At 40.2% G+C, this 25,040-nt stretch overlaps 1 protein-coding gene across 3 annotated transcripts in view; it reads left to right on the forward strand.

Annotated features, from left to right (window-relative positions):
• The first annotated feature begins 368 nt into the window (after positions 1 to 368).
• ythdf3 (YTH N6-methyladenosine RNA binding protein F3) overlaps positions 369 to 25,040 on the forward strand; it is a 38,000-nt gene continuing 13,328 nt past the window's right edge. Inside the window, exons 1-3 of one of the 3 annotated variants that reach the window (XM_078216255.1) lie at positions 369 to 690; positions 948 to 972; positions 6,112 to 6,191. In XM_078216255.1, coding sequence (XP_078072381.1) covers positions 667 to 690; positions 948 to 972; positions 6,112 to 6,191 — 129 coding nt within the window. In that variant the 5' untranslated portion in view covers positions 369 to 666. Of the gene's footprint in view, positions 691 to 947; positions 973 to 6,111; positions 6,192 to 16,423; positions 16,527 to 25,040 lie in introns of those variants that run through there. The other 2 variants (XM_078216256.1, XM_078216257.1) reach the window with 2 other exon arrangements.

Here is a 25,040-nt window from a genome sequence, read left to right on the forward strand (position 1 = left end):
TCTACTTCCTGTAACACTATTCTATTCTCCCAGCTTCTCTTTTCAAATCTATTTATAGCTTTTTGCCCAGTTCTGATGAAAAGTCAGTGACTTGAAATGTTAATTCTGCTGTCGCCACTAGGTTGCGCACTGGCTGCGCACGCGTACATGGTGGTGTCGCAGTGATAACATTCGGTCTTCCTGTACGGCGTGTATGTGCCGGTAGATGGCAGTGTTTGGGACGCGGCCGGCCAGCTCTGGGGGCGGAGGTCCTCCGGCTGCACGCGCCCCCTGGTCTGGAGGGGTGTACTGCAACTGGCGTCGCCTCGCTCTCTTTCCGATGTCTTCCCCCTTTTCTTCAGTTGTCCTTCACGCAATGACGTCAGGTGCCGGAAGGTCAGAGGCTGCGAACGGAAGTGAGTGTTGGAGCTCTCCGCCATTGTGTATGAGAGAGAGATAATCATCGCACCTTTACAGACACGTATACCCGTTGCTGCCGCCGCCGCTTCAGCAAATACAAAGGCCACGGGAAAGCTGCCGACAGATAAACAGCGGCGCCATCGTCCTCGGATTTACCGGCATTGCCTTAGGCCCGTTGCTGGGAGCGCGGTTTAAACAGGAATCGGCCGAGCCGGAGCCGGAGGCCGAGCCCCCGCCGCCGCCGCTGCTGCTGCTCTTTAATGAAGAATGTCTGCTACCAGCGTGGATCAGGTAATAGACTGGCTGCCAGCTGGAGAGTGAGTGCTGAGTCCGACCACCGCCTCGCAGGCCGTCACTCCTCTTTCTCTCGCTGACATTTCCTGTCGTTTGCAATATTATAACAAGGTGTATTTTTTTTTAAAGAAAACTTGTTAATATTTAATTCCGATTTTCCATAAGGTACTGACGGGTGTTTTCTTCTTTTTGTGTGTTTTTTGTTTCCTTTTCTTTTGTATTTTTGCTTTCTATTAAACACGGTACTACATCAGAGACCGAAAGGCCAGGGAAGTAAAGGTGAGTTGGTCCGTTACTCAATCTGTTTGATTTCATACAGACTGAGTGCTTTGACTTTTTTGTGTCTTTTTATTTGCTTTGCTAGAGCGCGCTTAACTCGTTTTTCCTAACATCAACACCTCTTATTTCTGAACTCATTAAATCAAACTTTGAAAACTTTTAAATGTTTTCTGCACTTCTGTCAAACTTAACACTTTTTAGTATCCATACTGCAGGACATGATTTCTAACTTTTGGGACAATTTGCCCCTGCAGGGCAAATGAGCTTCCACCTTTTTCTTAACTGAATCAAGTTTAAACTTACCTTGACTTTCTATATATGAACCCAGAAACAAAATAATTCGATCTGAAGTTCATGATGCTTTACTACTATACTTTGGAATTGTTTTGCACTTTAAGTCTTCAAATTATTTTCAGTTTTTCCTTGTTTCAAAGTCTTGAGTGAAATTATAAAATACATTTCACAATATTGATTCTTTCAATATTGATTTGGCATAATGTGCTAATAAGAGAAGCCTGAGGCCTTGATTGTTTCTGAAAGCAGTATAGTGTTTGATTTAACATACAAAATTTACTGATGTGACCAACATTTCTTATGAAATGCTTGATACATTTGGATCATTTTACAGTATTTGAGGCACCCAGTCAAGGGTAAAAAAAATGTAGCCAAGCCTTGTGTTTATATGCAAATACATTTAATAATGGAATTTTAGATACTCGATTTCTAAATTATTTGATTGAACTATTGATGACCTGAAGACTAGCAAATCTGCCTGAAGTCTTAAAAATGCTGACCTAGCTTCAATTCTTGATTGCACAATATTGGGTTGTATTAAATTTGCAGTAGTAGTTATTTTTTCCCTTAATCGCTGATTATCTGTATTCTCTGACATTGACCATAATTTGTTATGGCTGTGCATCCAGTGGCAACTGCCTTTAATTAGGCATGTGTGTATAGGCTTTTAATTTTTTGTGTGGCTACTTTCTAAAAGTGTGAGCTGAGAATGCTGCAGCAAGGAAAATAGCATCTGGGATCAAAGGACAAGCAACTCTATCCCAACCAAGTCAGTTGGAATATTGTGAAATCGGTTGTTCTAGAGTGAGTTAATTGGCAAATCAGGTGTAGAAAGAGAACTAGAGAAAAGATTGGATTGAAAGAAAGAAAAAAATAAATACATTATATTTTCAAGTCTCCAGCAACAATTAAAATCTGAAGGATTGAGATTGTCAATTCCAGTAGCACGTTTAGTTTATATAGATATCACTTACTAAATTTTATAGGTGAGGCAGACGGCAAGATACATTTTTGCAAAAATAATGGCGGCTTGGCACAGGTTATAGAGCAATGTTTGGTTAATTAGGTTTAGTCTCACATCTGCCTTTGTCTAAAGTTGCTTTGCCATTTGCGCATGCAGGATCATAAGCACCATTAGCCTCACTGTTATTTTGACAGAAAAATTTGAGCCATTTTGCTTGCACTGAGAATGAGTCCACAATGGAATTATTTTAGAATTGTAAAATGTTTGCAGTTTCTCCAGGAATATCCATTGCCCTCACTGTGCCCATATTATACAATAGCATAAATCCAGTGTGTTGACTGTGTCCACTTTGTGCAATCCTATGAACCCAGTGCTTTGTCTGTGCCCACTTTGTGCAATCCCATGAACCCAGTGCTTTGACTGTGCTCACATTATACAATATTATAAATCCAGTGCTTTGACTGTGCCCCCATTGTACAATATTATAAATCCAGTGCTTTGACTGTGCCCACATTGTACAATATTATAAATCCAGTGCTTTGACTGTGCCCACATTGTACAATATTATAAAACCAGTGCTTTGACTCTGCCCACATTGTGCAATATTATAAAACCAGTGCTTTGACTGTGTGTCCACTTTGCAATAAAACAAGCTGTGTAAGAATGTACCAAATTCTGACTTTGTTTCCCTTTGTGCACATTTGCTGAACCTGGCTAATTGTAATGTGTATTCTTTACTGCTTGGCATCTCGAGTGGTTGAGCTGTTGACATTTGGATGAAAGGTTTACTGTCCGATTTCCAGCTGCAGAGAGGCCTGAAAGCCTTCATGCCTGTTTTAAAGGTTCTTAAATTTGCAACCATATGAACTCCACATGGAAGTAGCAGGTCTGATTGGAGTGGAGGAGAGGTGATGTTGTTTGACTCACCATATGGCCATTTTGTCTGATGTAGCAGAAGCAAAATCTGCAGCTCGGGCAATCTTCTTGCTAGCTGGTAGAAGATGTGTGTTTATAGAAAGGAGAATAATAGCCCTTTGAGCACTACATTCTGAACATTGGATTTCCTAGTCATCAACTGCAAATTTCCTATTAGAATTATAATTACATTAATTGTCCCTCTTCTCGGCCTTAACTGCATTGATGGTTGATATCTACACAAAAACTTATCAAAAACAGCGTTAATTATTTGTCCAGCCTATATGTATAATATGGAAATAGTATATTTTGTGCAGTGTTGTCCCGCAGTGCAGGTATGTTTTATCCACATGCACTAATTTTAGTAGAAAGCACCTTGCATACTTTCATCTGCATTGTTCAAGTGTACTTGCATGTACCTATTTACTTAGCATACTTCTACCAGTACTTAATAACCAAGCAAAACATTTGCACACTGTTTTTGTCTTATCATTTATCAACAAATCCAAAAAAGTTGAAGTAAATATAAATATTGAGATTGCATGTCCAGTAATGGAATCTATTTCTGTTTTTTAACATTTGATAGAATAGAAATACAATTGGGTACATGTGGCTAGTGGCTAATGTATTGGATAAAACTGTTCTAGTTCACATTTCCTGGCTGTAACACTTCAAGCCTTGCACTCAAAAAATTGAGTGCCACTTCAAAGAGAAGTATGAAGAAATAAGGCTGAAACCCAAATGATTGCAGCTTCTTAATTGCCATCTGCATGAACTTTGGTATCAATAACAGATTCTTAATTGATCCTGAACCAATCCATTTTTAACTTGTGTTTCAGTTTTGGAGGCTCAGACAAACATTACTAGAAGAGCGCAATATGTTTTTATCTTTATAAAGTTTTTAATTTTAACATAAGCAAGATTGTTAGGAATATTACATGTGCATACACTTCATATTTAAGTGTCATACACTCTATGCAAATTTCTATATCACATGAAGAAAGAAAAGAGCAATGACAGTCATATAAGGTGCAGATTGTATCTGGCTCTAAATTGACCAGTGTATTAACATCACCCAATGATTACTTAATTAGACTTTGTAAGCACACCTATTGTTAAATAATGACTTATCTGTTAAATGTTATAATATTCCTGTCATTTTGGTAAATCATATGGGGATTCTTTAATTTTTAATGAAAAATGGTATATGGATCCATCACACTCAACGGATCAGTAAATAATCTTTTTTTTAAAAAAATGCTAATTATTACTGGGCACTTCTGACCAGTAGCTGAAATTGTCCACCAAGTTTAGCTATTTGCCAAATTATCTGACTAAACAGCTGAAAGTAGGCCATTTGGCCCTTCAAGATCGATTCTGCCATTCGTTAAAATTTTCTTTTGAGTGAGACTACCTTTCCTTTGTATCCCCATATCCTTTAATTCCCTTAGTACCAAAGCATCTATTGATTTTGGTCTTGAATATATTCAACAATCTAAGCATCCATAGCTCCCGGGAAGGGTTCACAATTCTTTCAGTGAAGAAATTACTCCTCATCTTGGTGTTAAATGACTGACCCTCTTACTTTGAGACTGTGATACTGTGTTTTGTATTCCCTAGCTAGAGGAATCATTTTCTTATATTCTAGTACGCATCCTCCCAAGAATTTTATGTTTTAAACAAGTCACTTCTCATTCTTCTAAACTCAAAGGACTATAGATCTAGTCTACTCAACCTTTTCTCATATGATAATTCCTTCATCCTCCCCTCTAAAGCAAGCAGAGACCAAAACTGACTGCACATGGTACTCTAGTCTTGGCCTCACCAGTGCCCTGCATAATTGTAGTACTTTTGCTCGTATTCCTTTTGTAACGAAAGCTAACATATCATTTGTCATCCTAATTGTTTGCTGTACCTGCATGTTAACTTTGTGACTCATACAAGGGTACCCAGGTTCTTCTGGATGCAAACATTTTCCCAGTTCTGTCACCATTTTGAAAATATATTAAATTTTTCTGACGTAAGTGGATAACTTCACACTTTGCCATGTTCTATTCCATCTGCCAGGTTCTTGCCCACATTGAGATCTGAGTTTTGTGTTTACTTAACAACTAAACATTGTTATCCCTAATGTGACACACCATGACTCGAGCAGAATAAACTAATTGCCACGTGGTATAAAAATCCTGTCTTTTATAAAGATAAATATTTAACTTGAGCAATGTTTCAGGAGATCTAGTATTTATGAAAAATTGTATGTGCCTATGCCGCACTTTGTCTGTTACAAACAATCTCAGAATGCTTACTTTTTCAGAGTTGCACATTCCAATCCACATGGTTCACTGAGCAAATAATTAAAATCTAACCTCAGGCTGTGCAGTTAGACTTATTTTGGTATTTATGTTGCACCTTAACCAGCAGAATAGTATATTGTGCATCACATAGTTCAATATTTATGCCATGGTAAAACCATGCATCCTTCAATTTAGTGGTTTTTTTCAGGGAATGATTTCCTGTTTGTCGTTTTTGGAGGGGTGATAGTTTAAATATATTAATCATTCAAGATTCTTTCCTCTGTTTTGACATGATAGATGAGCATTGGTAAATTATTGTAATGTAGTTATCCTAAGGATCTTTTGGATCCATATTATAGTTTTGCTAAATCATTTTAAATTATATTTTGGGTAGTGTAATGCAACTTTTTTTAAAAGAAAGACGATGATCTGCAACTTATGGACTGCTGAATGTTCTAATTCTGAGTACTAGATATGTTCATGCAGTATGTTCTGAAACTGTGTGTTTATGAACTCATTGGCATTTCATGAGCCACCTGTCCTTTTCATCATTGACTCTGGTGGTTGTATCCTGTTACATTGTCCAATATAAAATGAACTACTTAAGTTGAATTTTTAAAGGTGACCGCATTGTTTGAAGAGCATTTTCTAACTGAATGTTTTTCATTACAGTTCAGAACGGTTCGATGCATCAAAAAGACACAGTGAATGATGATGATTTTGAACCTTATTTAACCAGCCAGACTAATCAGGTAAGTAACTTTTAATCTTCAAAAGCTTCACTGAGCATTAACTTGCTTTGTATACATTTTTAAAAATCAGAAATGTACACAATAGAAGAATGTTTTCCATAATTTTTCATAGGTTTGAATTGCCAAAGACTAATGTAATATTACTAAATGCAGAGCAATCAAGCTTTTTTGGCAAGATATTATTCCTATGTCTTAAGTAGTAAATAGTAATGACAATCTATATTTTGTTTACTGTAAGGCCAAAGTGTGAAGTCTGCTTATTCTGCAAGGTTTTGCCTTATTTTCTCCTCCGTTTACTTAGTTCAGCATGATTCAAGAGGACTTTGCTAGGAAAGTATCTTTAGTAACACAAAACAAGTTATGTGAAAGTTGCAATCGTGACTTTTGATCTTGGGGAAGAACCAATGTGGAAACAGTGGTACTAGGTACACAGCTCTTCGGAAACCAGTGTGGTTAGTGGCCCATCAGAGCTGCAGCTGGTAGCAGTATTAAACATTGCTGCATAAACTCTGCTACCTACGTGGTATCTTGAAGTTGGGTCTGCACCACTTCTCTTACATTTCAGTGCTGCTGCTGAAGTTGGAGGCAACAATTCTGTAAGGTTGGCACAATATTTTTAAGTACTTGTTATAATTGGCAATTAAATCAGTTCAATACTAAGGCATTTGACAAGTTAATACTTGTGGATTTGAGAGTAGATCAAAAGAAAGCAAATCCAAAGCACAAATGGCAATTTTCAACTGTAAATTCCTTTTGGTGCCCTAAAGATGGGTCTGGTGAGATGCTGGATAGCAGGCAGTGCTTGGAAAATCTTGGTTCGGAGGGAACAGAGGAATTGGGGAAAAGTTTGACCTGAAAATAAATGGGTTCCGTGCCTCGATCTAAGTTGAGAGCAACTTGGTTTATTTTCAGATATTTATTACACATTCCTTTAAGTTATTAATGGAATACGTTACATTTATGTAGCACTTTAGGAGCAATCTTGAAAACACTTAAAAATAATTCATTGGATTATGAAGTACAATTCCAAATATATCAGTTAAAATGGCAGCTAATATACAATCAGCAAGGCCTTTATGAACAGAGATGAATGATCTGTTTATTTGTTTATGGTGGTGGGTGTTGACCAGGTCCTCAGAAGAGTTTGCTTGCTCTTCTTCTCATAGTGACATGGAACTTTTATTTTCACCCAATCTGCAGATGGGGTACATTTATAATCTATCCAAGAGGCAACACTTCCGACAATGCAGAATTTTTTTAGTACCGCACTGAAGTTCAATCAGACTATGCTAAAGTTCTGCAGGCAAGCTTAAAACCATTCCAAGCCTTGAGTATATGAATCTAAAAAAAGTTATGTAGTGTTAGAAGGGGTGATACTCAATACATCAACCGCTCTGATGCACGTAATGGCACTTGGATAATGTGATAAATCAGTCATCACAACTTGGACTGTGCTATCTAATGGCACTTGCCAATGAATTACAGGTGCATTTTCGGTTTAATTTTTTGTTAAATCATTAAAAGGGTTGTGGGTATAAAATGTTTTGAACTGTTCAGTCGCCAACTCTGAAATAGCCGTGGTTTTGCCTACAAAGAATTAATAACTGGTACACTTAGAAGGTTGAAGGCTCAAGACTCGTTACAGACATTGTACAACATGCAGCTTTAAGTGTTGATCTGTTAAAACTAAGTCTCTGTCTAACTCAGATGGTTGTAAAAGATTTTATAGCACTGTTGTAACACTATCAGTTCTGGTATCCTGGCTTATGTCCTTTAAGAAAACTAGTCATGTCAGTTGCTGTATGTGGAACTTTTTACCTAATTGGCTCAATGTTTGTTGATCTTGCCAGTCGTTAAAGTGGAGTTAATTATAAACTGGTTTGGGAGACTCCTGCAAAGTATAGTATAAATGCAAGTTTGTTGCTTCTTCCCTCGTTCTGTCTGTAGTACTCACATTCGTGCATGCTCATTGGTTTGGCTGATTTATTCCTGGGATTTTAATGCTTTATATTGATGGATGTGAAAGATGAGATTGTAATTAAGGATCAAGGTGAAGCATATTGGCACTGGGGAGTGAGAAAATTTCAGTTTTAAGTACTGTCTAGAATTGGGTGAGATGCAGCAGTTAGGTGTAAAATGAAGTTGAAAGAAAGACACTTCTCCACCATCCTGCAAGCCAATTTGCTTCACTCCACATTATGTTTAAGGAACTGCTAGATGCATCCAGGTTGTAGCACTAACAACTTGTGCAGCTGAACCAGCTGGTTGCTTCGCTATGTTATAATATTTATAACATGTGGCATCTACCTACCTGACAGTATAGAAATATCCTAGTTATGCCCTTTTGACCAAGAAGTAAAACAAAAGCTGTCTGAGCATCTTGTCCATGAAACCCAGCTTCTGGTCCCTTGACCCCATTGCCACTAAAATGTTGACCACCTAACTTCCCTTCCTGGTCCCCAAATTAATATATATTGGCTTTCTGTCCACAGATACTACCCCTTTCAAACCTGATGCCATCACCCTTGTCCCCACCACCGCCACCCTCAAAAAGCCAGCCTTTGTTTTCTATCTTTGCAAACTGTCTCCAAACTTCCTTCCTTCTCAAGTCCTTGGGCGTGTTGTTGCTTGCTACATATACCCATCTTTCCCAGAACTGTTTGAATCTCTTCACTTGGGATTACACCCTGTCACAGTAGTGAAATGCCTCTAAGTTGCATGATATTTCCTCTGCCTGTGACATTGATAGATCATCCCTCCTTTTCCTGCTCGACCTGACTGCAGCCCTTGGTACAGATGACCATGCCATTCTTCACCAACACCTCTCTACCAGCGTTCAGTTGGGTGGGACTGCAAATTCCTCTTCCTATTCTTATCTATCCAATTGTAGCAAGAGGATCATCTGAAGCAGCTTCTTTTCCTCCTTCTGCAATTACCTCAAGTGTCCTTGTCAGGGTCTATCCTTGTCCACCCCCGCACCCCACCCCCCCAAAAATCCCCGCCACCTACCACCATTTTCCATCTAGACGTTGCCCTAAAGAGACATCAGAAAGTACAGCATCAGTTTCCATACATGCACTGAGGCACCCAGCAATATCTTGCCATCACTTCTCACGACCCCACCACGACCTGAAGAAGTCATATGGACTCAAAACATTGGAGTAAATTTTCTGGTCTTGTCTGCCATGGGAATTGCAGGCGGGCGGACAATTTGACGGATCATTTATAGGTCTGTTGTCTGCAGATGGGAATATCTGGTCTTGGGACAGATATGACTGGAAAATCCTGCCCATTAACTCTATTTCTATTTCCCCAGGTGCTGCTATAGCTCCTGAGTTTTTCCAGCATTTCCTGTTTTTTTTACTATCCCTAGCTTGTCAGCCTGCTTGTCAATGACTATCAACATGGAATGAGCAGAAATTTCCCCCAACTTAAATATTGGAAAAATTGAAGCCCCTGGTTTGCTTGCAGTCAAAACTCCAGTCCCTAGCCACAGACTCCAACCCAGCTTCCTCGTCTGAGACTGAACCAGACTGATCACAAACTTAATGTTACATTTATCCCTGAGGTGAATTTATGACCACATCAGTAAAGATACCTTGTCTTATCTGTTGCTGAAACACTCTTTCATGCCTTTGTTACTTCTAGACTTGACCATTCCAGTGCACTTTTGGCCAGCTTCTCACATTTTATCCTCTAAATTTGTTGATCCAAAACTGTTGTCCATGGGCCACTGCCAGCAGTTTTGTAGGCAGGGCTGGTCTTTCAGCTGGCCTTCCACAGACACCCACCCGTCCCAACCTCGCTGCAATTTTATACCGGGACAGCTAAGGCCTAGGCTAATCAGCCTGCCGTCCTTGCCCTACTCGTTTGTGAAAAACAATTAAACTAAACTAAACAAACTGAGGGATAAAATGAAAGGGGCAGCCCCTTTAAAGGAGAACCGCTTGAAACAAAAACAAACCACAAATTAAACTTAACATTAAACCAATAGGTGATTAAAAGGGTGCCCAACAGAGAGTTGCTGGTCATTCAAATTGGCTGGCATTCTGAGGTCAGAGTTTTTCCTGAGTGAGGACCGGAAATGCTGCCTCCAGCCGATTAACACTCAAAGCATTAAATGGTTGTGGGGCAGGCAGTACTGTTGGGGTGTGTTCGCCGTCAACTCCTCTGATGACAGAACGGAAAGCGTCATCTGGAAATCCTGGCCTTTGTCTTAAATTGCACCACGTCCCCTTCACCATCACCATGTGCTCGCTGTTCTACATTGGCTCTTGATTAAGCAATGTCTCAGTTTTAAAATTTTCATCCATGTTTTCAAATCCCTCCGTGACTGTGGCCTTCCCTATCTTTGTAACCATTTATAGCCTTACAACCCTCTGTGATACCTGCACTCCTCCAATTCTTGAGCATCCTTGATTCTAATCACTGTCAGTCATTAGTTGTTAGGAAGTGCAGAGCTTTGAGTATTGCCGAAAAAAAGACTTAAGCTTTTCATGTTGCATTCATCAGGACAATCGCAAGAATACCAATGTTAGGGGAACAGCAACTTTATACTCTGGGAAGAGAGTGCTCATTGGTTGACAAGTGGGTTCTGATTAGTAGAGGTGTTACCAGGGAGAATACACCAGTTAATAGAATAGATCCATAGAATCCCTACAATGCCGAAGGAGGCCATTTAGTCCTTTGAGTCTGCACCGACTCTGAAAGAGCATCCCACCAAGGCTTCCCATCCCCAGTAACTCACTGCCACTGTTGGATTGTACCTTTAGCCATCAAGTCCCTAAGCTCTAATTACCATTCTAAACATCTCCGCCTCTCTTTCCTTCTCTTAAAGCATTTCTTAAAACCTTGCCTTTATCACCTTGTGCGGCTTAGTGTCACATTTTGTTTCATAACTGTGCTCTGAATTTTATGTTTAAAGCACTATATCCATGCAAACTGTTGTAATTACTGTCTTATCTGCCTCCTCCCAATCATCAGTAAAGTGATGGAAAAAAGTCATTAACAATGCTGTCAAGCAAAATCAATAATCTGTTCTTAGATGCTCTGTTTGGGTTCTGCTAGTCACGAAGCTTTGGATATCATCTTAATCTTGATTTAGACATGAACGGAAGCTCAATGCCTGAAGAGAAATGAAAGCAGCTGCCCTCAAACAGTTTTTACTTGAGTATGTTATAGGGAACAATGCTATTGTTGAGTCAATGGAGGAGAGGACCAGTAGCTGGAACCAGACTTGATGCACAGGAAGGTGGCTGAGATTCCTGGAACGCAGCTACTGCAGTTCCAGATCTATGGTATGAGTTCAGCAAGCAGATCTTGGATGAAGCAGACTTGAGCTGACATGTGACAGGTAGCATTTGCACAACATAAATGCCAGTCTGTGACCCATCCCTTTGAATAAAAGACCCAAACTCATTAGCCTGAACTTTGAATGGTACCATAATTGCCAAGTCCCTCACCAATAATAACCTGGGGACCACTATTGACCAGAAGCAGCCATATCAATACATTGGCCACAAGTGCAAGACTGTGCCAGGTTGTTTGTTTCCTGATCTCTAAATGCTAAACCACTATTTACAGGGCTGAATTCAGGAGTATAATGGAATGTTTAGCACCTGATTATATGGATGCAGCCATAACACTCCAACTGAACATCATTATTTAACAGCAGACAACTTGTTTGGCGTCTCTGCCACTATAATCAATATCCGTCCCTTTGCATCAGAGGCTCTTTGTGGCTGCAGTATGTACTATTAACCAAGTGCAGTATAGCAATTTGCTGACGTTATTTTAACATTACTCCTCGCCCTGTCAACGGTACCATTGGGGAAGGATAAAAGCAGCATTTTCATAAAAATACCATGATCTCCATGTAACATCCTTACTTCAAACCATAATTCCAATCCTTCTTCGCTAGGTCAAAATCCTGCAAGCTCCACATCTGAGAACAAATATCAATGTCAATCAAATTTTCCTGTTCATTGATTTTTAAAGGCCAGAGTTGTTTCAATTTTTTTGTGTATTTTCATTTTAACATTACAAGCATGGGCAAAATAGGATTTTGATCTTGATTTGTTGAGTAACTTTGCTGTACAGATTAGACTAAGCCCCCAATCTTCTGAGTTAACCGATTTTAGCTGGGATTGGTGTAGGAATTGACAGTGGTTCCCAATGTTAGTGACTATCTAACAATCCTTGCTGGAAGTGTATATATGCAGTTGCTGGGTAAAAGCAAGATCGGCTTGGGTGTAATAGAAGTAGAGTTTCCAACGTTCTAGAATTGTCTGGACGTCTCCATGAATTGGGAATTATCTCCAGGATACTGTTGCAAATGATCCAGGAGAGAAATCATAAGGAAGTAGCGTTCGAACTTTGGGATTTGGACTTTCTTTTCCATGCTATTTTGTCTCCTCTTGTGGGGTGTCTGCATAATCCGTGAGGCCCTGCCCCGCCCTTGATTTGAAATGAAGGAGTGAGTCACCATCTGCTTTTGCAAAGAGCTGGTGCCTCGCTTGGCCTTATGGGATCGCTTGTGCTGCCCAGTTAAAGGGAATTCCCAATTCCGACCATGGCGGCAGGTGGGTACTCTATTTTTTCAGGTTACTTCTGTTCCTGGTATATGCAGCAGACTAGAGGAAAGAACAGGTAAGGGAAGTAAATTGCATCTGCTGGTCTGCACTAAATGGAGAAAAATGGCGTTTCAGAACATTTTGCAGCAAGTTGATCAATGGCTATGACCCATTTCAGCATTGTTCAAAGTAAAGCAATGCATCAAATGACTTTATACCAAAACAAATAACATACAAGTAATCCATTTCATGAGGAATTTCAGATGGTCAATTGGCCATAGTCTAATGTAGGATTAGTGGGTTGCAGTTACTTTAATAAAAACCAGAACCACTTTTAAAAGATTATTGTGCATTGTTATAACGTGAGGAGAGGCTTGAAATCCAAAGTATGCTGTCATAGAATACCTACAGTGCAGAAGGAGGCCATTTGGCCCATCGAGCCTGCACCGACCATAATCCACCAGGCTCTATCCCCATACATTTACCCAAGCTAGCCCCCCCGACACTAAGGGGTGATTTAATGTGACCAATACACCTAACCCATACATCTTTGGACTGTGGAAGGAAACCAGAGCACCTGGAGGAAACCCACGTAGACATGGGGAGAATGTGCGAACTCCACACAGGCAGAGACCCAAGCTGGGAATCGAATGTGGGTCCCGGGCGCTGTGAGGCAGTAGCATTCATTGTGCCACCGTACCACCATGTCCCAGACATTTTGTGATGATTTTAAGTAAAATTAATGATTATTAGGAAATAAAATAAGCAACAATAAAGTAAATTCGAAGTACACTTAACTAAGACAATAGCTATACACAATATCGCTAATTTTAATCAGTTCCAAACGAGCTCAATTTAACCACCTTCAGAGCCACCTCCCAAATCGTTCCACTGGTTCCAGTAACAGCTGTGCTATCCCTACTTCAATTAACTTGTATATTTTCAGTTTTTAAAATATATAACCAGTAGAAAATATTCAAATTTCTTGGATTTCCCTGATATTTTCATGTCACTGATATTTTCATGAGATCACCATTTTCCTGACGCTTGATAGTGGGTTAAGTGATTAATCCAAATATAAAGTTATGGGAAAAGTCAAGCAACTTAAAAATTAGAATAATGAGAATTTAAAAGTTCATAGTAAATATTTGTACAGAGGTTCAGTTGTGTCTTTGATGTCATCCAATAACAATGAAATTTGGGAGAATTGAATTTTGAAGCCAATACAGATTGTCAAAGCTAGATCGCGAGAAGAATGATTACTTTTTTAGAAAAGAGACTTTGTCACCCCTTTGAGAAAAAGATTACATTTTCCAATGTGACTCACTGGAAATGAGATAAATCTGCAGTATATGATGAGAAAATCTGTAACTTAAGATCACATAGTAATATGTTATACCTATTAAATTTGCCCAAGTTTACCTATTTTAAGAAATTGTGTCTCAAATCAAATCTGGCTTTTTACATGAAAACCTTCATCTGGCCTTTTATGTGAAGGCCTTTTGTATGTAAGTATTGCATAAGACTAGAAAATGTTGGAAACACAAGTCAGTCAGGGAGCATCTGCAGAGAGAAGGTAGGTTTAATGTTTCAGGTTGCCTCTCTACAGATACTGCCTGACCTGTTGGGTGTTTCCAGCACTTGTTTTTATTTCAGATTTCCAGCATCTGAACATCCAGTACACAGATTGATCACTTCTACCACTGTAGTATTGTCGACTCTATACTGTCTCAATCCATCTGCCGCTAAAACTCTAATCTATGCTTTTGAACATCTGGACTTGATTATTCAAAGGTTCTCCTGAATCACTATCCTCCAACCTTCATAACCTGAAGTTCATCAAAAATACTGCTATAAGCATTGTAGTCCATACGAAGTACAGCTCATGCATCATAGATGTGAACTACATTGGTATCTGATCCACCAACACCAATTTAAAATCCTCGTTCTCATGTTGAAATACATTCATGGATATGACTCTTATTTCTGTATTCTATTACAGGCTTATGATCTTCTGAGACCCTTTACATCAGACACATCTCCCATTCATTTCACCATATCATTGGTGCTATACATATAGCCAGCATGGCTCTATGTTCTGGATTTTCTGTCCAAGACCCATCTATTGTCCACTCCTAATGTGTCCTCATTTTCTTCCTGATTACACTTCTGGAATTATCTTGGGATGTTTTTCCGCATTAAAGGCACTATGTAAATGAAAGTTGCTTTTGTTCAAAATTTGGTGGTGCAGTATAACAATTGCAGGTTTAATTAATTGCATTCTTTTAGCTCTGTATTGTCAGTAAATTTACGCATATGCACATCGTAGCTTATGGTGACATACAGAAACATTCAAATTCATTTTGGAAAATATAATTTCATCAGTACAATCAGCACTTGGGAACTGACATTTTGTGGGATGCTTTTCTACTTGTATTAGATATATATTGTTCAAATCCAGTTATGGACCAGTAACTTTTTGTTTAAAGTAGATAAAGTTTGAAATCTCAGTTACCCACTGGGAGAATAGAGCTATAAGATTCCAAAGTATTAAACAAACCGACTATGCAAAGTCAGAAAATAAAACAATCTGCAATGTCTGTCGTGTACTTTAACATTGAGAATCAACATGAAGTAAATATGAATTACCAGGCAAACCATACTGCTACATATTAAATGTGACCAAGTCAAATCCCACAAATTTCTTAGCAATTCACCCAGACGTTAGTGACCATTGAGTCTCTCAATCTCATTAAAACTCTTATCTTCCTCACAAGGAATTTCAACTCTTCTCTTCTAAAGATATCGTCACTGAATTCCCTCAAAAGCTGCTCAAACATGAACTGCCTCAATAACTGCTCACCACCTGATGATTTGATCTGTTCATCTGAGATGACGTTCCATGGGATTCACAAAGCTGCACTCCTGCATCTAATTCTTGGCACAGTTCCAACTCTTTGGGAAACTACTCTGGCACTGCCCTGGGGTTTTTCTCAACTCTTGTCTCCTGGTTGCACTGAGCTCTAAATGGTTCCTTGGGCTTCTCTGAGCTCTACCCGCTTGACATGGAACCAGCCATCTTCCATCACCACCACCTCAGGACTTGTCCAGAGCCCAAACAGTTCCCAGGGTTTCCCTCTGTGCTGCTAACCAAACAGCAACCAATCCCCCCTCCGAGCTAACACAAATAAATTGAAACCAGGTAACCTTCTTAAGCTACACTCCATGGCAACATAGCCTTTCTGGGTTCACCCAAATCTAATACAGTTTTAATTTGCAAAACATCTCTTTGGACTGCACTTCTTTGCAAACAATGTAGACATCGTGTCTCCAGTTCTCCAGCTAATAAAGCCCATTTGCTGTTTTATGACTTCTATTCTGACTCTCTTAAATAAACACAACCTTCTGAACTGCTATTTTCTTTTACGTAATTTGAATGAATAGATTGCTAGCAGTGTTAGCATGTTTAAAGTTAAATTCTGCTATTACATATCAAAAAAATCCTCTATTACAAAACCTTTTTTTAAAGTTTCCTGATTTTGCATATCTCGTACTGTATAATATATCTTGAAGGAAAGGTTGTCTAAATAATTTCTTGTCTTTTTTTAACAATTTCCTTTCCTTATTGGAACTGATGATTTTTATTTTACTTTTGCTAAGATCCAATGGCTCTGTTAACTGGAACTGATGCAGCATTTACCAGTCTAACTTTTGCTCTGTATAATTGACTGGACTCTGCTTTGACTTTGATCTTCAGAAATTAGTAAGCAAACTGCTTCACTTAGTAAAACTGATGATTTATGTTGTTAAAAATAGCAATAGGAAGAACAGTCGTATAATTCCTACAGACAGGAGCAACTAAAATTAACTCTTTTATAGAAGCTACATTTTTTCATATGTGCTCGTTAATTTCTATAGTGATATAAGCTTCCTTGCACCCTATTAGAGAATGTAATCTCCTCCAGCAATATGTTTAAAAATTACGCATTTCCTGCCCCCCTCTCTCCAAATTGTTTGGAGAAACTCTTCAGTGTTTACTGAAAACTTTACAGTGCAGTAGTTCATGCTCCATTTTGTATATTAGAACCTAGATTGAGATCCTAGGAAAACTGAGTTATATTGTTTCATTCTTTATGTTGATCTGAAAGCTGAATATTCATTAAGATTAGTGTAGTTATACCACTTGAAAAAGAAACACACTTTTTAATCTATGAAATCAACCAATAATACTGTTAAACCATTGAATAAACAATTGGCAAATACTGCTAACAGTTATAACTAGAAAAAAATCACTATTTTGCTGCACACATTCACACTTGCATTTACTTTTGGCAAAACCAAACACTTGGTGTTTGCAACTTGCTGACCATTTTGGAGTGTTTCACATTTGCTACATTTATAAAATGAATAGATTTGTTGGTTCTGAAGTATAAAGCTTGTTTATGTATTTGAGTAAGGCTTGGAGGAATCCTGGAATTTTTTTAAAGGGTGTATTAATTGCGAATGTTATGGGTTATTTTGTTTTGAATGTCGTGGATTGTCTGTGTTGGGATTTGTCACAGTTGCCAAAATCTGAGCAGAGTTTTCACAGCAGGTTGTTTGATTTAGATTGACCTGAAGCCGCCTAAGTGAGATAGAAGCCCATTTAATGAAAAAGATTGTTTTTTTTTCAGCTTTTTAGTTAGAACATCTTCCTGGCAGGAAAAGCCTTGAGAAAGAGCTGCACAATTGTAATGTTAAGTTAAAACAGCATGTCAGAGATATGGGCTGTACTGAGTGCCCTCTTCAACAATGTTTTTGTTCCACTGGTTTATTCATTCCAAGTATTTATTTCATGTAAGGGTCTAAACAGACTGGCTGAATAGATTTACTGGGTGATTGCATGGTATTCTTTCTGGATTATCGGCTCACTCCCAGAGGTTGTTTTTGTTTCCTAAATGTGGAATTGTGGGGCGTAGTTGCAGCAATATTAGGCTGAGTGGGTGAATAAAAGAAATGCATATTTCATTTTAAAAAATTCATTCCTGGTGTGGGTGCTACTGGCATGGCCCAACACTTGTTCCCCATTCCTATTTGCTATTGGGAAAGTGGTGGTGAGCTGCCACTTTGCTCTGCTGCAGTTCATTATGGAGTTTCAGGATTTTAGCCCAATGAAGTGATGGATTTCTTTTCATTAGAATCCCTACAATGCAGAAGGAGGCCATTTGGCCCATCGTGTCTAGACTGACTACAGTTCCACCCAGCCCCTATTCCTGAAGCCCCACATAGAGTGTTTCGGCAGGATTTAAACTAGTGTGGCAGGGGGGTGGGGAACAAAACAGGAGGTCAGTAAATACTGAGGCTGGGGTCGAGCTGGGGGCCAGGGCAAGGCTAGCTAAGAAGATGAGCACTCTGGAGGAGGAGGACCTGACTGGGCCTGGAGGTCTGGAGTGCATCTGCTTCAATGCGAGGAGTGTAACGGGTAAAACAGACGAACTTAGGGCCTTAATGCTTGTGCGGAATTTGGATGTGGTTGCGGTGACGGAAACTTGGTTAAAAGAAGGACAGGACTGGCAGCTGAATATTCCGGGGTATAAGTGTTTTAGGCGAGACAGAGGAGGGGCTAAAAAAGGTGGGGGAGTAGCGATATTAGTTAAGGAGCATATTACCGCGGTACAGAGGGTAGACAACTTAGAGGGGTCATGTACTGAGTCGCTGTGGGTGGAACTCAGAAACAGGAAGGGTGCAGTCACTATGCTGGGGGTGTACTACAGACCACCCAACAGCCCACGGGAAGTGGAGGAAAGGATATGTCAGGAGATTCTGGATAGGTGCAGAAAAAATAGGGTTGTTGTAGTGGGGGACTTTAATTTCCCTGGCACAGACTGGAAAGTGCTTAGAGCTGGGGGACCGGACGGGGAGGAATTTGTAAAATGCGTACTGGAAGGTTCTTTGGAACAGTATGTAGATAGCCCGACTAGAGAGGGGGCTATACTGGACCTAGTTCTGGGAAATGAGCCCGGTCAGGTCGTCAAAGTTTCGGTAGGGGAACATGTGGCAAATAGTGACCACAACTCTGTTAACTTTAGGATAGTAATGGACAAGGATGAGTGCTGTCCTACGGGCAGGGTGCTAAATTGGGGGAAGGCTGACTATAGCCGGATTAGGCAGGAATTGGTGGATGTTGATTGGGAGAGGATGTTCGAGGGTAAGTCCGCGTCTGGCATGTGGGAGTCTTTTAAGGAACTATTGATAAGGCTGCAGGATAGGCATGTGCCTGTAAAAAGGAAAGATAGGAAAGGTAGGATTCGAGAGCCGTGGATAACCAGGGAAATTGAGGATCTGATTAAAATGAAAAGGGAGGCGTACGTTAAGTCCAGGCAACTGAAAACAGATGGAGCTCTGGAGGAATACAGAGAGAGTAGGAAAGATCTCAAACGGGGAGTTAGAAGGGCAAAAAGAGGTCACGAGATGTTCTTGGCAGGCAGGATTAAGGAGAATCCTAAGGCATTCTATTCATACGTTAGGAACAAAAGAGTTGTCAGGGAGAAAATCGGACCTCTCAGGGACAAAGGAGGGGAATTATGCTTAGAACCCAAGGGAATAGGGGAGATCCTAAATGAATACTTTGCATCGGTATTCACGAAGGAGAGGGGCGTGTTAACCGGGAGTGTCTCGGAGGGAGGTGTTGACCCGTTAGAGAAAATCTCCATTACAAGAGAGGAAGTGTTAGGTTTTTTAGGGAACATTAAAACTGACAAAGCCCCAGGGCCTGATGGCATCTATCCTCGACTGCTCAGGGAGACGAGAGGTGAAATTGCTGGGCCTCTGACGGAAATCTTTGTCGCTTCTTTGGACACGGGTGAGGTCCCTGAGGATTGGAGGATAGCGAATGTGGTCCCGTTGTTTAAGAAGGGTAGCAGGGATAACCCAGGAAATTATAGGCCGGTGAGCTTGACGTCTGTGGTAGGGAAGTTGTTGGAGAGGATTCTTAGAGACAGGATGTATGTGCATTTAGAACGGAACAATCTCATTAGTGACAGACAGCATGGTTTTGTAAGAGGGAGGTCGTGCCTTACAAATTTGGTGGAGTTTTTTGAGGAAGTGACAAAAACGGTTGACGAAGGAAGGGCCGTGGATGTCGTCTATATGGATTTCAGTAAGGCATTTGACAAAGTCCCACATGGCAGGTTGGTTAAGAAGGTTAAGGCTCATGGGATACAAGGAGAAGTGGCGAGATGGGTGGAGAACTGGCTTGGCCATAGGAGACAGAGGGTAGTGGTCGAAGGGTCTTTTTCCGGCTGGAGGTCTGTGACCAGTGGTGTTCCGCAGGGCTCTGTACTGGGACCTCTGCTATTTGTGATATATATAAATGATTTGGAAGAAGGTGTAACTGGTGTAATCAGCAAGTTTGCGGATGACACGAAGATGGCTGGAATTGCGGATAGCGAAGAGCATTGTCGGGCAATACAGCAGGATATAGATAGGCTGAAAAATTGGGCGGAGAGGTGGCAGATGGAATTTAATCCGGATAAATGCGAAGTGATGCATTTTGGAAGAAATAATGTAGGGAGGAGTTATACAATAAATGGCAGAGTCATCAGGAGTATAGAAACACAGAGGAACCTAGGTGTGCAAGTCCACAAATCCTTGAAGGTGGCAACACAGGTGGAGAAGGTGGTGAAGAAGGCATATGGTATGCTTGCCTTTATAGGACGGGGTATAGAGTATAAAAGCTGGAGTCTGATGATGCAGCTGTATAGAACGCTGGTTAGGCCACATTTGGAGTACTGCGTCCAGTTCTGGTCGCCGCACTACCAGAAGGACGTGGAGGCATTGGAGAGAGTGCAGAGAAGGTTTACCAGGATGTTGCCTGGTATGGAGGGTCTTAGCTATGAGGAGAGATTGGGTAGACTGGGGTTGTTCTCCTTGGAAAGATGGAGAATGAGGGGAGATCTAATAGAGGTGTACAAGATTATGAAGGGTATAGATAGGGTGAACAGTGGGAAGCTTTTTCCCAGGTCGGAGGTGACGATCACGAGGGGTCACGGGCTCAAGGTGAGAGGGGCGAAGTATAACTCGGACATCAGAGGGACGTTTTTTACACAGAGGGTGGTGGGGGCCTGGAATGCGCTGCCAAGTAGGGTGGTGGAGGCAGGCACGCTGACATCATTTAAAACTTACCTGGATAGTCACATGAGCAGCCTGGGAATGGAGGGATACAAACGATTGGTCTAGTTGGACCAAGGAGCGGCACAGGCTTGGAGGGCCGAAGGGCCTGTTTCCTGTGCTGTACTGTTCTTTGTTCTTTATATGTACCCTGCTAGTCTCCCTGACACAAAGGGGCAATTTAACATGGCCATTCAACCTAACCTGCACATCTTTGGACTGTGGGAGGAAGCTGGAGCCCCCGGAGGAAAACCATGCAGACACGAAAAGAATGTGCAAATTTCTCACAGACAGTGACCCAAGCCGGGAATCGAACCTGGGTCCCTGGCGCTGAGAGGCAGCGATGCTAACCACTGTGCCACCCAAAATAATCTTCCCAGATCATGATGTGGGATTTGTAGTAAAACCGCAAACTTCAGGTGTTCTCATGCACTCAAGGTCCTTGTCCTTAATGGTAATTGTTGTGGGTTTAGCAGCACTCTTCTAGTCAAAGCCTGCCAATTTGAAAAATGATGCATTCTACTCCCTAATATGCTGGAGGGGTGATCCCTTTCTCCAAAAATCCACCATTTTTATAAACTGAGCAGTACCTCTGAAGCCAAGTCTGGTGAATGGACATATAGTACTTCCTTATTTCTGCCTTTTCAGCATCCATTCAGAAAAGCTCCAGCTAGCCCTTAAAACCGTTCTATTAAAAAGAAAAACTTGGGATATGGAATCAGAATGGTTACAGCACAGAAAGACGATATGTAGCCCATGTCCATGCCAGCTTTGTAAATGTAACTACTGGTCCCACTCTTCCCTCCATTTTCCTTGTAGCCCTGTAATTTGTTTTCTCTTTGGGTGCTTATCCAGTTCCTGTTTGAAAGTCACAATTGAATCTGCACCACCACACATTTGCATGTGCATTCCAGATCCTAATCACTTGGTGTTTTTAAAAAAAAGTTATTTCTCCTGTTGCTGTTGATTCTTTTGCCAAGTACCTTAAATCAGTGTTCTCTGGCTATTGACTCTCCTGCCGATGAGAACAGCTTCTCCTTCATGATTTAGAACACTTCTGTAAAAACACTCTCAACCTTCTCTTTTCTAAGCAGAACAATCCAAACTTCTCCAATTTATCGATGAAACTGAAGTCCCTCATTTCTGGAATTATTATATTAAAGCTTTTCAACATGCTTTCCAAACCCCATCCTTCTCAAGTGTGGTGCCCAGAATTGGCCCCAAAACTCCAGCTGAGGCTAAACTAGCGTTGTAGAAAGTTTCATTGTAACTCCCTTTCTTTTACACACTCTGACTCTAAAGCCCGGGATCATGTTTGCTGTATTAACCAGTCTCTTGACAGGCCCTGTGACTTCCATCAATTTTTGCACATTTATACCTCCAACTCCTTTAGGATTGTACGCTTATTGCGGCCCCTCATTCTTCCTTTTAAAATATCACTTCATACTTCTGCAATAAATTTCATCTAATGTCTGCCTGTTCCACCACACTTTCCCTTGAAATCCATTACTATCTATCTCGCAGTTGACAATGCTTCCAAGTTTTGTCATCTGCAAATTTTGAAATTGTTCCCTGTACACCCAATTCTGAGTGATTAAATTATCAGGAAAAGCAGTATTCCTCGTACCCTCACGTGAGAAACTCCATTGTATACCTTCCTCCAGTCCAAAAAGGGAATATTTACCGCTACTCCCATTTCCTGTCATTCAGTCAACTCTGCCCAGGCCGCTGTTGTCCCTTTTATGCCATCGGCTTCAGTTTTGCTGGTGAGCTGATTATGCCATATTTTATCAAATGTCTTTTTTAAGTCCATGTACACTACATCAACCACATTGTCCTCATCAACCTTCTCTGCTACCTCATCAAATTAGTTAAATGCAACTCGCCTTTAACGATACACGCTGGCTTTTCTTTAGTTCACATTCATCCAAATTGCTTAATTCTGTCCTTGATTATCGATTCTAAAATCTTTCCCACCACTGAGGTTAAACTGGCCTATACTTGCTGGGTTTATTCTTGTACCTTTCTTTGAACTATTATAATATTTTGCAATTCTCTAGTCCTCTTTCCCTCTATCTATGGAGGGTAGAAAGATTATGGCCAGTATCTCTGCTGTTTACACCTTTTCTCCCATCACCATCCTCTGATGTCTCATCTGGTCCTGGTGATTTATCAACTTTAAGTCTAGTTGACCTTTCTAATAAGTCTCTATCAGTTACTAACCCATCCATTGTCTCAACTATTTCCTCTTTCACTCGGATTTTGATAGTATCTTCTTCCTTGGTAAAGACAAACACACAGCATTCGTTTAGTACATCAATCATGCCCTCTGCCTCCATGCATTGACCCTATTTTTGGGCCTTTATTGCTCCCCCACCCTTGCCCCTTTTATGACTATTTTACTATTTAAATTCCTATTGAAGACTTTTGCATTTGCTTTTATGTCAGCTGCCAGTCTGTTATACCCTTGCCCTCTCATAATCCTGCCCTGATCCTTGTATTTTCCTTGTGCATCATGCGAAGAGTACTGTATTGGTGTTATCTGATAACATCAGTTGTCTGCTGTGCCATCATGCACACAAGCTGAGCATTAGTGATTCTGACACTGCAACGGCATTATTCAATATTAGGTTGATATTGATCTAGTTATTAAAACCTGACATTGAACAAAGTGAGTACATTAGCCCAGTTAATATTGTGATTCACTTTTGGTCCAAATACTCTTATGTCAAAGACCATTTTTCATTCAGTTTCTTATTTGGATTTTGCAACTTTGTTTCCAGTGGAACCTATTTGGTCTTTATTTGAGCAATATATTATCTATGAATAATTTTCAAATAAGAACAAGGAGCCAAAAACATGCCTGAAAACTAGATTCACTGTCGTGGAAAGAAAATATGTTGGCAACAGATGTTGGAAATTTCAGGAAACCTATTTGTGCAAAGGCTACTTGAAGAGTTTATTAAATAATTGAAGCGTTTGTAAGTCTATCAAAGGATATCTTTGATTTCTTTACTGAGTCAGATTCTGTATATTGAACTTCATGTAAATAGAATTATGATCTGAGCTAATCTCGCAGTTCAGTGAGTAGATGGAGGAGCCAGTGTAGAGCTGAGTCACGCAGATTAGGAAAGCCCCCAGTTTAGACTCTGGTTGATGATAAGATAGTAATAAGGGGTTGAATGTCAACTTTGCCTCAGTGGTAGCACTTATCGCTGATCCTCAAGATTCTGGGTTCAAGACCCAAACGCAGATTTGAATAACAATCCAGGCTGACAGTCTGAAGGAGTGGTGAATGACAAGTGGTGGGTCTTTCAGATAAGGTGTGAAATTAAGACCTGAAATTGAAATCTCATCTGTGCTATCAAGTGGACGTGAAGGATCCCAAGATTCTATTTAATTCAAGGTCGAGCACAGTAGTTCTTTTGCTTTGCAACTATCTAGCAACTATCTAGCAACTATCTAGCAACTATCTAGCAACTATCTAGCAACTATCTAGCAACTATCTAGCAACTATCTAGCAACTATCTAGCAACTATCTAGCAACTATCTAGCAACTATCTAGCAACTATCTAGCAACTATCTAGCAACTATCTAGCAACTATCTAGCAACTATCTCCAGTCATTTGAGTTAAATTCGCTGTATGTGCTGAAGGGAAGGGTAGCAACTGCTTCCAATTTCAGTACAGCATTTATTGAAGGGAGGGAGAAGGAAGAAGTTAGTTGGGGCCTCTATATTTTAGAAGGTGAAATATTACTGGTAAAAAGAGATATGCAAGAATGTCAAATTTCAATGGGAGTACAATTTTTATTGCATGGGAAATGGGCACAATTAAATTAAAGCATGGGGCCATTAGTTCCCTGGTTCATTCTGTATGGCAAAGCTTCAACCAATCACAGTTGACTTGCCAGCCAATCAGCACCCTTTTCTCATGCAATGGAAATTATTGCTCCCTTTGAAAATTGACATTTCTGCATCTGTCCTGACGAATGCATGATGAAAAGCTTTGACATCTCACATCTTTTTTTAAGCAATACTCCAGTTCTGTACTTCAAGTGACTAGAAAGTGCTGTTTTAACAGTCTGTTATGTGTGATAGTTTTAGTTACATGTTTTAAATACAACAAGG

Source organism: Mustelus asterias, chromosome 7 (genome assembly GCF_964213995.1).
Source record: "Mustelus asterias chromosome 7, sMusAst1.hap1.1, whole genome shotgun sequence".
Lineage (NCBI taxonomy): Eukaryota > Metazoa > Chordata > Chondrichthyes > Carcharhiniformes > Triakidae > Mustelus > Mustelus asterias.